The sequence below is a fragment of the Macrobrachium nipponense genome, chromosome 5, assembly GCF_015104395.2.
Source record: "Macrobrachium nipponense isolate FS-2020 chromosome 5, ASM1510439v2, whole genome shotgun sequence".
Lineage (NCBI taxonomy): Eukaryota > Metazoa > Arthropoda > Malacostraca > Decapoda > Palaemonidae > Macrobrachium > Macrobrachium nipponense.
In genome coordinates this window covers 52,731,915-52,746,558 of record NC_061107.1, presented here as the reverse complement: position 1 = coordinate 52,746,558, position 14,644 = coordinate 52,731,915, and the positions used below count along the sequence as shown (strand labels likewise).

General features: G+C 39.6%; 1 protein-coding gene and 1 long non-coding RNA gene across 4 annotated transcripts in view; one reads left to right on the top strand and one right to left on the bottom strand.

The window, feature by feature from the left end:
* The window catches only part of LOC135215301 (uncharacterized), a 61,861-nt gene that overhangs the window by 15,332 nt on the left and 31,885 nt on the right, over positions 1-14,644 (bottom strand). The window lies entirely within an intron of this gene.
* Positions 1-14,644, top strand: part of LOC135215300 (BTB/POZ domain-containing protein 7-like) — a 295,047-nt gene that overhangs the window by 269,239 nt on the left and 11,164 nt on the right. For 2 of the 3 annotated variants that reach the window (XM_064249857.1, XM_064249858.1), the window contains exon 12: positions 13,639-13,782. The exons of the other annotated variant lie outside the window; for it this stretch is intronic. In XM_064249857.1, the coding sequence (XP_064105927.1) occupies positions 13,639-13,782 (144 nt within the window). The remainder of the gene's footprint in view (positions 1-13,638; positions 13,783-14,644) is intronic. 3 annotated transcript variants of the gene reach the window in all.

The window sequence follows — 14,644 nt, the reverse complement described above, 5'->3', positions numbered from 1 at the left end:
ATCCCCCCCAACCTGTCAGTGACGCATCCATGTGCACCACTAAGGACGGGGGAGGAAACTCCTGCAGAATTTCCTTCGCCAAGTTTGCTGCCTTCGACCAAGGCCGAAGACGTTTCTTCAGAATCGCTGGCATCGGAGCAAGCTTGTCCCGGAACCTTGCATTGGCCTTCGAACGCCAAACTCGATTGATATCCTTGAGCTTGGCCTTCAGCAGGACGTCTGTCACGGATGCAAACTGGAGAGAGCCTAAGATCCTCTCCTGGCTTCTCCTGGACGTCTTTTTGGATTTCAAGAATTGCCTTGTCGCCTTTGCAATCTCCTTTCTCTCTGCCGATGGAATGGAAAGAGTATGCGAATCCAAGTCCCATTGGATACCTAGCCACTGGAACCTTGACTCTGGAGTCAGGCGGGACTTGCCCCTGTTGATCTTGAACCCTAGGTGTTCTAGGAAAGTCATGACTTTTTCCGTGGCTTTCATACACTTGTCCTTGTCCATCTCCCACACTAGCCAATCGTCCAGATACGCTACTACTATTATACCCTGAGACCTTAGCTCCTGCACCACCGACTCCGCTAGCTTCGTAAAAATCCTTGAGGCTATATTGAGCCCGAAGGGCATTACTTTGAAGGAGAAGGCTTCCTTCCCTAATTTGAAGCCTAGGAACGGACGGAAGTGCCAAGCTATCGGGACATGATAGTAGGCGTCTGTAAGATCTATAGAGGTGGTGACGGCCCCACGGGGAAGTAAGGTCCGCACCTGAGAGATGGTCAGCATTTTGAACTTGTCGCAACGAATGTACAAGTTTAAATGGGACAAGTCTAAGATCACCCTTCTCTTGTCGGTGCCTTTCTTCGGAACACTGAACAAGCGTCCCTGGAACTTCAAATTCCTGGTCCTCAACACTGCTCCCTTTTGGAGAAGGTCCTGGGAGTAGTTTACCAACTCCTGTGTTGGCTCCTGATAGAAGGTGTTGGGTGGAGGAGGACCTTCGAGCCAACTCCAGCCTAGGCCTCTGGATACTATGCTTTTTGCCCAATTGCTGAACCCCCAACGATGACGAAGTGGTACAGCCTGCCTCCTACCTTTGAATCCTCATTGAGAGGATGAGGGTCTTGTCCCCCTACCTGTCTTTGTACCTCTTAGCTCAGCCGGAGGCTCTACTTCCGGCACGTTGACGAAAGGAACCTCTTGCCCTGCCACCTCTCCCAAACCTGTTAAAAGGCTGAAATGCCCGACTCTCATAGGTTGGGTTAAAGGCAGGCGACACCGCATACGGGGTTGGAGCTTGCTGGTTAGGAGACGAAGCAAACAGAACAAATTGTTGCTGAGGCTGTGCCTTGGAGGTCGAAGGCTGTGGTACTTGCTGTACTGGTACAGCCTGGACTAAAGCTTGTTGATGAGGTACCTGGAAAGATTGGAATTTCCTTTGTTTCTTTCTTGGCTTCGAACCCGAGGAGGAAAAGGACTTCCCGGTTTCCGCCTTTTAAATAAATGGAATACCCCAGCGTAACCTGATGCTTTGGTTCAGGCGTGCTGCCTCATGCTGAACCTCGTTGACCACTGAGGTCGGAAACAGATCTGCGCCTCAAATTGAAGAAACCAGAAGCTTGTTCGGTTCATGCCTAATCGTAACTTCGGATAGGACATGCTTCCTTCAATTCCTCCTAGCCACCACAAAATCATACAGATCGCTTTGCATGCTCAACAGTAATGACTTTGCGATAACCTTAAACAGTGGCTCTTGTGCGTACTCAAGAGCCGCCGTCTCGGTCATCACTAATGAGTTAAGAGACCTTGCAAGACATGACCTAGCATCGAACTCTGTTTGAATCAGAGCATCCGATAGCCTAGGAAGGCGTTCACTGAACATAGTGATTGCACAATCCGGCTTAAGCTTCCCACAGAGAAGGTTGCCGGCAGATCTATCCACAAATCCTCCTTGCCTGGAAGAAGCAGTGATGTAGGATCTGTTTCCCTAAGCTGGGGCATGGCCTCATCACGCGTCACTGCTTGAAGAGTAAGCTCCGCCACCTTAGTTGTAAAAGGTAACGGGTTTCCCTCATCTGTCGTGAACATAGTGAACGGGCTCTTAAAGGCCGTCATTCTAGTGTTTGCGCAGTTCCACTCTTCCAAACTGCGAACCCATGTCTGTTAGGCCTGGTCCCTGGAAAGGATGACTGTTTCCTTTGGAACCTTATCCTCCCTAACAAGAGCAGCCTCCGTAAGCCGAACATAGCCAATAAAAGGGGGCTGCAAGTCTGCGGGGAAGAACTCGAAGTCCTCGAGTCTCTGGGTACCGCAGACTTCTATTGTTAACATCCCATTGATGAGCGGAGCGAAGTTCGCTACCCTCCAAGGGTTACTTGGATGAAAGGGAGGGAGAGTGGAACCGTCCGGCATACTCTGGCCTTGCACTATGTTACTAGGATGGGCCGAACCTGCTGCACCCTGCTGAAGACCTGCAATTAGAGACTCCTGAGTACCCAGTCTCTTAATCACCTCCTCAAACCTTGCCGTAACTGTATTGACCAAAGTTCCTAGGCTATTGACCTGTTTTAATATATTCGTATTGAACAGATCCTGCCCAGCGGGAGAGGAATCCCCCTTCTCCTTTGGTACCTTATGAGGTATCAGGCCCTTAGAAGTTGATGTTAAGGGGCTCGAAGGGGAATGGTAAGATTTCCCCTCCTGTGACCTTGGATTTGAGGACTTTGACAGGGACTTCTGTCTGGGTCTAGTACCTCCGGTATGGGATGCCAGGACCCTTTTAGGAAGGTTGTCATAAGATGTTTTTGGTACTGAAGCTCTTCAGTGTTTTTGACTGAAGTTTCTTTACTTTAGGTATCACCGAGGAGGGTTGTGACCTAGAAGGAGGCAATCCCTTGGTGAAACCTTGAAATGATTTAGAAGAAGAAGGAGTGGAAGAGTTAGACGTACTCAAGGAATGACCCTGAGGACTTAGAAGGCTAGCCTCATCAACGCTCTTACCAATACCCATATCCGGTGTAATGGGCACATCTTCTGTAACCGGAAGTGGCACTCCTTCCAACACAAGCTCCGGTAACTCGTCGTCTTGTTGTTGAGATACCAGTTCCTGAATAGTTTCAATTATTGGAGCTGTAACCTTTGGGTCCACGTAGGCGGTATGTTTTCCTGCCGGGAAGATTAAAGCCGCCATGTCCTGGGAAAGGATGTAAGGCTTTGCCTTCCCAATGTTCCGCCCAAAGCCTCCTACCCAAACCTTGAGGGTGGAGAGAGCAGCATCCCTAGCAGACTGCTCCGCCTGTAAGAAACGAAATACGTTAACCTCGAACTTAACTTACTATATTATCGGATACGATAGGCTATAAGTTCATTAAGATATCATACTATCACAAAGACCACATTAAAAGTAGAAGCACAGGGAAGGGGTAACTTACCGAAGAAGTAACCCGATCTACCATCTTGTAGCTGGCAAAACAGTTCTCGTTATGCCACACTACGGAGTCCTCTATCAGCACAGCGCAGGGGGCATGGCCCCAGCAAACGTCGTGCCCGCAAGGATCCTGGAGGACGGCATTACAGCCGGCAACCAGACATTGGGTGTCCTGTAAATGTGTAATGATACATGAGTATCGCTATGTAGTAAGGTATGAAACGCTCAAGGTAACATGATAATGTGGCAGAGTGACCTGGACTAAAGAGACATATCCATCCCGGGAACCCGTGCTAAGAGCATATTAATCAACCCGGGACCGTAGTAGCCGGGAGGACAATACATTCCGGGTATCCCGGAACCTATTGAAGCTACCCGATCAGGGAGAATGAAATACAAAGGCACTAGCAACGGGCAATCCTGGGCGGCAATGAACCTGGGGGTTCAATGTACGTAATTAAATGAAACAAAAAAGTAAACAATCAAAAACTATTATCTCCGCCTACGGAGGTACAACCTCCCGAAAACAAAACCCACGACGATTGCTGGTAAGGCCGGAATGCAAACCCACCATATGCGGGGAGGGAATGTCTAAGGCGGGAGGGTGAACACACTCAGAGGGGCGAGAGGAGCCGAGCGCGCCCGGACTATCGCCAACTCCGAAGTGAGGTTGGCTGAGAAGCAACACCCACCAACCTAAGGCCTGAGAGGCCCCTCTCCACACCCCCCCGAAGGGACTCAGGTCGGTCGTCAGCGATAACCTGAGCGAGAGAAGCACTTACCTTGGGGGGGCCCCGAGCGGAGGGGGGGAAAGGTAGGTCGGGTGGGGTGACGATCATGTGACCCAGCGGCTCCCCGCGGTTACTGGACCACGAGGAAGGCACAGGGGAAACCTACGTAGTAGGCTAGCCGACACGAACACCCAAAGAAAAACCATACACAAATTAATAATTAATACTTAAAACTAATGTAAAATCATGCTCTAACACGGGGGAAGGGAAAAAAGAATAGATGGAAAACTAATGTAAAATCATGCTCTAACACGGGGGAAGGGAAAAAAGAATAGATGGGAAGAGAAATGAACATCAATTCGCCTAACAACCAGGCAGGACCACCCGATAAGGATGGCCCTAACCAGGACAATACCAGAACTGGCCTATGCCGTAATGATATAAACAAAACCGTATGGCAGACGGCCAGGATAGACATACGAAAACAAACAAAATAAAATCATAATACACATAATGACATGCAGTAAAACTATAACGGTGGGTACCCAATGAGGCACGAAACAAAGACACATGCTCGAAAGGAAACCCCCGTGTTAAATCACGAAAATAACAAAAACAACAAAAATAAAACATATCCACGATCGACAAAACTGCCATCCAAGAACAGGTAAATAAAGTGTACTGACTACTTGGTTCACGAAGTATGGAAGACCACGCGAAACCGAAACGACACAAAGGGGGACGCCGTAATGGCGGCGCGCAGCCACCTCAGCAAAGGCGACGCCTAACAAAACCCTAAATAAAAGGACCACGAAGGTCAAAATCACTCCCTAAATAGTGTCGAACAAAGAACCAGTACTTAACTTGGATGTAGAAGCAGATTGACGATCCATAACGTAAAAACACAAGCCAAAAAAGCAAAGAATACTAGAGCGCAAAAAAACGTGCGTCTCTCGAAATGGCTATCAAAGGAATGGCGTCACTGACGCTACCTTCGCGGTAGCAGGAAGTGAGCCGTAGCACGGCTCCCCTTTTCTAAAGGGTTTTGATGTGGAAAAGGCTAATTGGAGAGGCTGCTGTGGTAGTGTTTTTCACTCGCCCCAGATTCATACCGACATCTTTTAATAAAGGTGAGCGAGTCAGAATATTCTGGCATGTCCAATTTAGCAGTTCTCTGGTATTATAGCAATATTTTACCTTAGAAATAGCGCTAAAGGAACATATTTCACTGGGCGACACGGCTTCCTTGCCCAGAAATAGATTTTTCCTACGTCAAAATCCCTTTTTTTTACGTCTGCGCGTTACGAATTCATGGATCATTTTGTGATATTTTCTCTGTGTTGCCTTGATCGTTTTACAATGCGTTATATACCAAAATGATCGCAATTTAGTGTACAATACATCGGAAAACAATTAACTTGTTAGCTTCAACCGTTTTGCTCACAGCGCGATTTGAATACAATTATATATGAAATTTTTTTTCGTGCTATCATATATCCCATTATTTATATATGATAATGATATTTTTTCATTTCTGATGGTTGCATACTAAACTTCAGGCAATGACAAAAAAAGGAGCCAAAAATGAACTCTTAACCTTGAAAACTAAGCGTGCTGTGATTTTTTGAAAAATAATTTTTTCCGCTTCGGCGCTCACTCCCAGACCCTGCCGGCATATGGGAGACGATTTTTATTATACTCCCTCGGCATTAAAGGGTTAATCTGAAGGTTTTGATGGTCATGCGTAAAAACTGAGAGTAAAGTATGTTCTTGAACTCTTCCCCACGTGTCAAGTCTGAGCCTTAAATTTAGCATTACAAGTACATACTATATAAGGCATTAGAAATTGATAAGCCAGTAATATTTCCAAAATTAAGAAAGATATTGATATCAGACTACCAGTGTGAAACATTGCTGTCTGACCACTACTTTGAAACAGTGCAGTCTGACTACCACTCTGAAACATTGCAGTCTGACTACCACTTTGAAACAGTGCTGTTGACTCCCACTTTGAAACAGCGCTGTCTGACTACCATTTTGAAACGGAGCTGTCTGACTACCACTTTGAAACAGCACTGTCTGACTATGTTAATTGGCAACACACTTCCCCTCCTGTCACATGACATATTTGACAGCTCTGGACCTCAGCTTAGTACCTGGATCTACAAATTAAGATGTGGGGTAGAATGGATTTTCCTTCATTCTTACATAATTTTTTAATTTATGAATTAAAATCTTACTAATTCACTATAGTATTTTCTTTAATGAATGTTGTTAGTGCTGTATACATTAATATTAATATTTGAAAATTATTAAATCATTTATTTATCATACGGAAAATATACATCTAAGTAAGAGAGAGAGAGAGAATTATTATTTTTATTATTTGATATAACTTAATTTTATTAAACTTACTACATAATACAGTGGTACCTCGTTTGTCAAACGTTTCTTATGTTGAACTTAACATTTTACAAACGGAATTTTTGAGGAAATTTTGTGTCGTTTGTCGAAAAAATGTTCATGCTTCAAACCGACTGATTATATAGTTTACACTTGTATTCGATGGCCCACTGTGTTCTACAAGAAAAACCGTACTAAAGATTTTTTTCATTTACAAGATAGTTTAATGATAATCATATTTGACAAAATAAATAAAAGTATAAAACATTTAATATGAAATTTAGCTTTCAGTATAAAATTTAGCATAAAAGATGTAGAAAATCGCACATAACCGCAGTGACGTCACGCCCAGGTGACTTGAGACTGAACGAGGGAGCGTTGATATGTTGAGGAGAGAAGGTAAACGAGAGACATAATGATAAAATGTGAAAACGATCAAATGCAATACAGAAAAAAGTCTTATTGAGCCAGTGTTCGGTGCTCCCAGTGAGACGGTCTAGTTGAACAATATTAACAAAATATTAAATGAAAGAACAAAGCTTTTCACAATAAAATTTTGCATAAACAGTTAACAAAATCATTCATCATTGTGGTGATGCACTGGTAACTTGAGATAGAGGGAAGAGTGTTTATATTTTTGAGAAATGATGAATGAATGATTTCAAGTTGTGCATCGTGATATTGTTCAGAAGAGAAGATGAGATAGTAAAACCTCACTATAATATGCACGTAAAAGAAGTACCAATTCACATAAGAAAGTGTTTATATTTTTGAGGAATGATGAATGAATGATTTCAAGTTGTTGTGCATCATGATATTGTTTAGAAGAGAAGAAGAGATAGTAAATCTTCACTATAATATGCATGTAAAAGAAGTACCAATTCACATAGGAAATAAAATGTTATTTCACAATAAATTTGACATTATCATGAGAACAGTCAAATGCAGTAGAGTAAAAGAAAAGAAAGAAAAATGACAAAAAAAGCTTGCTCGAGTCGGTGTTAGGTGCGCTGAGTGAGACGATAGAGAGGAGAGAGAAGAATGGGTCTGCTTTCTACTGACTTATCAGCTGGGCTGTGATGATTATTCACCAATTTCTTTCACTTAAGCTGGTATCACACTAGTCATTTCTTGCTCGTGGTTTTGGCCAGCATCCAGCCGATGCTCGCGAGCAAAAGTGTTGTATCGTCACACTAGGAACTCGTGGTTTCGAGGAGCCGTAGGAAAAAGTAAACAAAACTGATCATCTGATATCATCATGGCGCCCAGAAATTGTCGGACTGTTGCAAGATGCGCTGCAGTGGTTTATTTCTCGGAAACTTACGTGAATGCAAGAGTAACAAAAAACGTTTGTGGGTTCAAGAGTGGCTCAGGAGAGTACGTCCTATCAGCTGCAGCCATCTTGTTTGTTTACACTATGCTGTGGCTCGCGGCTCGTGCTGGCTGCTTTCCGTCCTGTTCGGAAGCAAGAATCTCGAGCTAAAAGCTCCCGGTTTTTCATTCTCGGCAGCAACGGCTCGCTGCTCGAGAAAAAATGCCTAGTGTGAGGCCAGCTTTACACTCAATCTGCCCAAATCACTTCTAGTGTCAATTGCTTTTTACAATTTTTTTACTACTGGGAAAGTAACTCGGGCCTGTAATAAACAAACTGGCGCCGCGTTCAGCTTCTGCCTGCCTTCAATTGTTTGTTTAAACGGCTTCATTGTGAAAAGTTATTTTATCTCTCTCTCCTTTTCTTGCATTCTTGACTTATTTGTTTGCAAAATCCTCATGTTTATTTTAAATTTTGCTGTTTGCCAACAGTAGTTGATATATTTTGGCATAATTAATCTCTTGTGTGCACCTAACCCTTAAACGCTGAGTGGACGTATTTTACGTCGACATTTTTTGTCTCTTGGGTGCCGACTGGACGTATTTTATGTCGACATACAAAAGTTTTTTTAAAAATTCGCGGAAAAATACTTGGAGGCCTACCAGCCAAAAACTCTTAAATCACGCACCTTGGGGGATGCTGGGAGTTCACGGATCAAGGTGTTGTTTTGTTTACAATCGTTATGCAGGCGCGCAAGCGCGAATTTCTTTCTTGCCGCACTAAAAAGTATCGGTAACACATCTCTGAAATTATTTTGTCACTTTGACATAATTTTTGTACCATTTTAAGTTAGCCGTTACATGGAGTATTATATATGAAAATGTGCGCATTTTTATGTAGAATACCAAAAAAATACTCATGATTGTAGCTTTTATCAGTTTTGAGATATTTTCATATAAATAACGATAAGTGCCAAAATTTCAACCTTCGGTCAAATTTGACTCTACCGAAATGGTCGAAAAACACAATTGAAAGCTAAAACTCTTATATTTTAGTAATATTCAATCATTTACCTTCATTTTGCAACAAATTGGAAGTCTCTAGCACAATATTTCGATTTATGGTGAATTTATGAAAAAAATAACATTTTCTTTACGTCCGCGCGGTAACTTCCGAAAAAATCATACGTGCGATTGTGGTAATGTTTGCACCATTTTAAATTAGCTGTTACATAAAGTTTTATATATGAAAATGTGCACAATTTCATGTAGAATACAACAAAAAATAATTGAAGAATGTAGCTTTTCTCATTTTTGAAATATTTGCATATAAATCACGGTAAATAGAAAAAAAACCCACGTTCGGTCAACTTTGAGTCTACCGAAATGGTCGAAAAACGCAATTGTAAGCTAAAACTCTTACAGTCTAGTATTATTTAGTCATTTATCTTCATCTTGAAACAAATTCGAAGTCTCTAGCACAATATTTAGATTTATGGTGAATTTAAGAAAAAAAAACTTTCCTTCCCTCCACGCGCGGATTCTCCGCCGCAAATCTCCTAAATGAGTACGTCGCATTCTCAGAATATTTGCTCCATTTCATATTAGGCATTTCATAGAGTTTTATGTATGAAAATGTGCGCAATTTCATGTAGAATAAAACAAAAAATATTTGAAGGTTGTAGCTTTTCTAATTTCCGAAATAATTGCATACAAAAATATATATATAAAATCATTCGACATTCGGTCAACTTTAACTCGTCAGATATGGTCGAAAACTGTAATTGTAAGGTAATACTCTTACAGTATAGTAATATTCAATCATTTGTCTTCATTTTGAAACAAATTGGAAGTCTCTAGCACAATATTTAGATTTATGGTGAATTTTTGAAAAAAATATTTGTTTACGTCCGCGCGTTACGAATTCATGCATCATTTTGTGATAATATTTTCTCTGTGTTGCTTTTATCGTTTTACAATGTGTTATATACCAAAATGATTGTAATTTAGTGTACAATACAAAAAAAAAATTAACTCATTACCTTTAACTGTTTTGCGCATAGCGTAATTTGAATACAATTAATTATGAAATTTTGTTTTTGCGCTATCATATATCGCATTATTTATATATTATAATGATAATTTTTTTCATTTCTGATGGTTGCATACTAAACTTCAGGCAATAACAAAAAAAGGAGCCAAAAATGAACTCTTAATCTTGAAAACTAAGCGCGCTGTGATTTTTTTGAAAAAAATATTTTTTCCGCTTCCGCTCTCACTCCGAGACCCCCCCGGCACACGGAAGACAATTTTTAATATACCCCTTCGGCGTTTAAGGGCTAAGATTAAAGTGTAAACATTTTGATTGATAACTCTCTCTCTCTCTCTCTCTCTCTCTCTCTCTCTCTCTCTCTCTCTCTCTCTCTCTCTCTGACAACCAGTCGGACGCACATACTATCAATTTCTTTGATTATCCTTGTATAATGTGAATAGAATTGATTTTTTTGTCAACCTTTGCCGGCTGCGACCATTTCGGTTTCCTCAAAGGGTTCCTGTCTCTCCTCACTCCATCCCCCAGCCGGCCGGGTGCCATTTTCACAACCGTTTGCAAGACTTACACAGAAAGAATAAAATTGAGGAAATTTTACTTCATATACGTAATGTATTGTTTCATTACTTTACACTCTTAACTTAACTTTTGAAAACATTAACCCTTTAACGCCGATTGGACGTATTAAACGTCGACGAAAATTGTCTGTCAGGTGCCGAACCGACGTATGGTACGTCGACAAAAAAAAGTTTAAAAAAAAAATTCTTCGAAAAATAGTTATAGGCCTACTAGGCGAAAACTTTTGAATCATGCGCCTTGCGGGATGCTGGGAGCTCACGGATCAAGGCGTTGTGTTTACAATCGTTACCCAGGCGCGCAAGCACGAATTTCTTTTTCTCGCACTAAAAGGCATCAGCTACACATCTCAGAAATTATTTTGTCACTTTGACATAATTTTTGTACAATTTTATATCAGCCGTTACATAGAGTATTATATTTGTGTGCAATTTCATGTAGAATACAACAAAAAACAACTCATGGTTGTAGCTTTTATCAGTTTTGAAATATTTTCATATAAATAACGATAAGTGCCAAAATTTCAACCTTCGGTCAAATTTGACTCTACCGAAATGGTTGAAAAACGCAATTGTAAGCTAAAACTCTCATATACTAGTAATATTCAATCATTTACCTTCATTTTGCAACAAATTGGAAGTCTCTAGCACAATATTTTGAGTTTTGGTGAATTTATGAAAAAAAACTTTTTCTTTACGTCCGCGCGGTAACTCTTCCAAAAAAATCATAAATTTTTTTGTGCGATTGTCGTAATGTTTGCACCATTTTAAATTAGCCGTTACATAAAGTTTTATATATGAAAATGTGTGCAATTTCATGTAGAATACAATTAAAAACAACACATGATTGTAGCTTTTATCAGTTTTGAAATATTTTCATATAACGATAAATAGAAAAAATTTGTCCTTCGGTCAAATTTAACTCGACCGAAATGGTCGAAAACTGCAATTATAAGCTACAATACTTACAGTCTAGTAATATTCAATCAATTACCTTCATTTTGCAACAAACGGGAAGTCTCTAGCACAATATTTCGATTTATGGTGAATTTTTTAAAACCGCTTTTTTTTATGTCTGCGTGTTACAAATTCATGCAACATTTTGTGATAATATTTTCTCTGTGTTGCCTTGATTGTTTTACAATGTGTTATATACCAAAATTATCACAATTTAGTATACAATACAATGAAAAAAAATTAACTCGTTAGCTTTAACCGTTTTGCTCACAGCGCGATTTGTATACAATTATATACGAAATTTTTTTTTTGCGCTGTCATATATCCCAATATTTATATATGATAATGATATTTTTTTCATTTCTGATGGTTGCATACTAAACTTCAGGCAATGACAAAAAAAGGAGTAAAAAATAAACTCTTAATCTTGAAAACTAAGCGTGCTGTGATTTTTTGGAAAAAACATTTTTTCCGCTTTGGCGCTCACTCGCGAACGCTGCCGGCATACGGAAGATGATTTTCAAAATACTGCTTCGGTGTTTAAGGGTTTATAGTAGGAAAAATGTGAAAAGGGAGACTTTTTAGGTTGGCTGAAATGAATGTTCCTGATTCCCTTTATTTCTTTTGTGGATATTTGTTTCATATTTTGAACAAATCGTACTTCAAACAGCTTCTGGAACGGATTCAGTTTGGGTACTGTACAGTATTAATCAATATTAATATTTAAATATTAGTTAAGTAGTTTTTGTATCATGAAAAATGTATTTAGTCATGAAAATAACATGAAAATACGCTAGTTAGTGAATATTTGTTGGAAAAACCCGTAAATAGGAGAATTTCCCGCGTATAATGGGTAGATATAGTCCAATGGAGGGAAAAATTTATATATAACACTGAAGATTTAGTTTAACTGAGGTATATGTTTACACTAAATTACATTATTAAGCAATTTGCACCTTAATGTTTGTCAGTTGTCTCTTGGCTTTATAACCCAGCTTACTACTCGCTCTTCCCAACATTGCTCTGCTCAAGGTGGTCCACCTCCTTATAATATAAGCCTCTCCCAAAGTCTTAATCACAGGACCCTGCTGCATTCCTTCGGGGATAAATTGCAAAGGCAGCCAATCGGAATGGACAAAGAGGTACTCAAAGAGAGTGGAGGCTGGTGAAGAAGAGGTTTGAATTTTCTTCTAAAATGAGTTATTTTGCCTTGGTTCTGGCTTAAACCCTGAACACAGGTTAATGACCTTTTTAACATGGTGCAATTGATAATGCTATATGCTTTGAATAATGATGTAATGTACAGTGGACACATGTTTTTATTTGTTTTTGAATCTAGGTATATTAACACTATTTTTTGGCATAATGAAAGGATAAATACTAAAACAATTGTGGCCAAACCTCTGAAGAGGAGAGCAAATGGCAAAATGAAAGGATAAATACTAAAACATTTGTGGCCAAACCTCTGTAAAGGTGAGCAAATGATCATTTCTGTAAAAGTGATAAAATATCTGTGAATACTGCAAATGGTGGAAAACTTTATGCTTGTATATTGTACAGTACCTGTATTGACAAAAAAAAGGAAAAGTATAAGTTATTGTAAATTTCATAATAGGATTATGAACATCCAAATCAAGAAGGTCATTGAAGAAGGCCTAGTACCGTTAGTTATGAGATATCTATATTTTATTCACAAAATATATCTATAGCCAGATTATTATTGGCAATTTTCACTTCTCATCAAACCGTCGGAATGGAACCCCCGCTGATAACCTGAATAAATGAATCAAGTGTATGAAAATATCCAACTGATTAGTTCCTCTTTGTGGTGCATGATAGAAAGGTTGATTTATTTTTCTGATAAACTATTTTTTTTATACTTCTTTTGAGAGATTTCTATAATTTGAAATCATTTGCAGTTTGAAACACTGTTCTTGTTGGTATTTGCAGAAGTGTAGACTGTACTTAGTAACTTTGTAGTACGTATACATTGCAGCCCTGTTATGGGCGAAAATTTGTAAGGAACAGTCAAATTGGGAAAGCACTGTATTAATGGGGAAGTTGATAAAAAGTTAGAATAAAATTGTGGTACAATTTGGTGCCAGAGATGCAAGAGTCGTTAGTGCACATGATAGAAACCCTTGTTGGTTATAATTAATCATTATAACTGATAATGAATGAATGTAATTTTATAGGGTGCTTCTTACACTGAAGAAGAAGAAGAGGAGGTAGAACAACGTTGCTCAGTTCGCGATGAAGGTCGTTCCAAACTCCATCCACCTGAGTTCCTGTTGGATTCACTTCTTGACCCTCCAACACATCATTTTACCTTATTACAGGTGAGGTTTTTTGTATGCGAGTTAGTTGGTTGGCTGCTGTATATTTGTGTTTGAGGATTAAAGGTTCTATTGTACCATTGCTCTGTAATAAAAATCAATAACAGCAGTAGTGGAGGTTCTGAATAGGGCACAATTTGACTCCATATATACACATATAAGTTGAATAAGCAAAGAGTGAGGAAAAAGTTGGAGAATCTCAGGTGTAGAATTGTAATCTGTATCAATGCAGATATTGGAGAGAGGTGGGGGAGAGGCAAAGAATTGATAGTTACAAGCAGAATACTCTTAAATTTACCCTTAAGAAAGGTAGATAGCCCTTAATGGACAGCAGGACTCCTTTGATCCCTAATAATTGCAGATGAAACTCACCAGTTCAGCTCATGTGTACTGTTATTTTGCCTTATATTTGAAATAAATTGTACTACATCTTTCTGTCCCAGTATATGGTGTATACATTTACCCATAAATATATAGGGATTACTGTTGGTTTCAATTCTTGTTGTTTATGATAGTATGCGAGTTGTAATTGTAATTTAACAAAACAGATTTTAAAACTTTATTAAAAAGGACATCTATAACTTCCTCAACTTAATACATTCCTATGACTCATGGAAAAGAGGCCCTGCACGGGATTGTAAATATTAACATTCAACTTCTCGTGAAAGGGACAGAAAATTTGTATAATTTGTTTTCTTATAACAACTGTATTTGCATATCTTCCTCTTTCCGTTGATTTTTTTAATAGCCAGCATTAAAGTTTGTCTGTTCTTTGGAATTGCTATTGTATATACAGCCTGGCTTGTAAGGCTTCACAAACGAATGTAAACCCCCCAGATTTGCAGGCTTGTGATTTGAAGACTGA